Here is a 1,640-nt window from a genome sequence, read left to right as displayed (position 1 = left end):
GGAGGAGGGCACGGGCAGGCTGGAGGATTATGGAGTTAATCTTCTGGAGGGCCCCTCAGCAGGGCCAGGGCAGCTGTGCTGCTGAAAGTCCAGTCAGGAGAGCAGCTTGGCTTTCATGTTAGCACATTGTTGTGCAAATCCATTGCTTCTGGGTCGTTATCCCACAGCTGAGGCTGCTTCCTTGTCTTTTCACAGAGACATGGAATTGTGGGGGTTAGAAGGGACTTCTGGAGATCATCTAGTCCAACCCCCCTGCTGAAGCAGGTTCCTCTCGAGCAGGATGCACAGGATTGCATCCAGACAGGTTTAAATATCTCCAGAGAAGGAGATATTTTATTTTTTTCCTTCTGGTGATGGCCCAGTGCCTGCAGTCTGCAGCTGCCCAGAAGCTCAGAGCAGAGACTGGGTGCCTGCTAGAAGATTTGCTGGTGTGTTGAGAGGGTGCTGCAGGAAACACTGCAGGCTGTTCAATCCAGCCCCAGCCTGGAAAGCTGCATCCTGTGTTGGACTGTCTGTGGTGTAACCAGGGCTGGTAAGCAAAGGAATATTCCTTGCTGCAGGATGTGAAAATGAACCCTGGAGAGTAATGTTTGATGGTAAATTAATGGAGGTTTGCATTTTCCTGTAATTAATAGCATCAGGTGGTTTAATGGCTTATTTTCAGGTTAGAGTGCCCTTTTCTGAGTCCCCGTCTCACTGACTGGTAAGCTGTGAGACTCCTCTGCTTTCCTCTGTGCCCAAGTTTCCCAGACAATCCTGGGTGGGGACCTGGGCAGCAGCAACATGGAGGGGTCCAGCCCCTTTGTCACCCCCAGCTCCCTCCGGTACCTCCTGAGAAGCCTTGGCAAGGCAGGACCTCTGCTCTGACACTTGCCTTTTCTGCCCTGTCTGCAGTACCACAGCAGCCTGGCTTCTCTGAACGGCCTCGAGGTTCATCTGAGGGAGACTCTGCCCAAAGACTCCTCGTCCTCAGCCAAGACAACCTACAGCTTCACTCACTATGACTGCGTTCAGAACGTCCTCACGGGTAAGTCTGCAGCTTCTGGAGCAGCAGCCGCTTCAGGGGAGGGAATGAGGAGAACAGGGTTTATGGGAAATTTTTCTCATGCTTCAGACAACTTCTCGGAAACATTGCTTGCTGTGACTCTTACCATATAGCCTGGATATAAGGCTCTACTGAGGAAGCTTTGTCTTTTGTTTGTTTATAATCTGCTGAAAGCTTGTTGATCACTTTGTTTGGGCGAGAGCCAGAGGCTGCTGAGAGATGGAGCAGCTGCCACTGGTGCTTCTCTCAGGAAGATGTTTGGGCTTCTGCTGAGGGCTTGGTCCGAGGACAGGACACGGCATCCTCCTCAGACTTGCCCTCCCTCCCCCTGCCTTCGTTCATCCCTGGTGTGATGCCTTTTATCCCGCAGTACAACAGAGTGTTTGTCAGTCTTTTCTACCTGTGAGAAGCAGGAACTGGGAACCAGTAGCAGCCAGTGGTTTAGGGAGTGCTGCCCTGGGTCGATGGGTGGACCATCGGGGCACCACTGAAAGCCCCGTGTGCGTGTGTTACTCCACTTCATTCTAATGTTGCCCTTTTTCTGGCAGCCTCACAGCAGTGTCCTACCTCTCTCCGGCTTAGAGGAAATGCTTTA

At 52.2% G+C, this 1,640-nt stretch overlaps 1 protein-coding gene across 1 annotated transcript in view; it reads left to right on the top strand.

The window, feature by feature from the left end:
* Nucleotides 1-1,640, top strand: part of HPS4 (HPS4 biogenesis of lysosomal organelles complex 3 subunit 2) — a 13,088-nt gene that overhangs the window by 9,282 nt on the left and 2,166 nt on the right. Inside the window, exon 10 of the mRNA XM_029084725.1 lies at nucleotides 895-1,027. Within this exon, the coding sequence (XP_028940558.1) occupies nucleotides 895-1,027 (133 nt within the window). The remainder of the gene's footprint in view (nucleotides 1-894; nucleotides 1,028-1,640) is intronic.

This window comes from Antrostomus carolinensis, unplaced genomic scaffold (genome assembly GCF_000700745.2).
Source record: "Antrostomus carolinensis isolate BGI_N321 unplaced genomic scaffold, ASM70074v2 scaffold34284, whole genome shotgun sequence".
NCBI lineage: Eukaryota > Metazoa > Chordata > Aves > Caprimulgiformes > Caprimulgidae > Antrostomus > Antrostomus carolinensis.
Note: the sequence above shows the minus strand (reverse complement) of the source record. Positions and strands in the feature narration are given on the sequence as shown.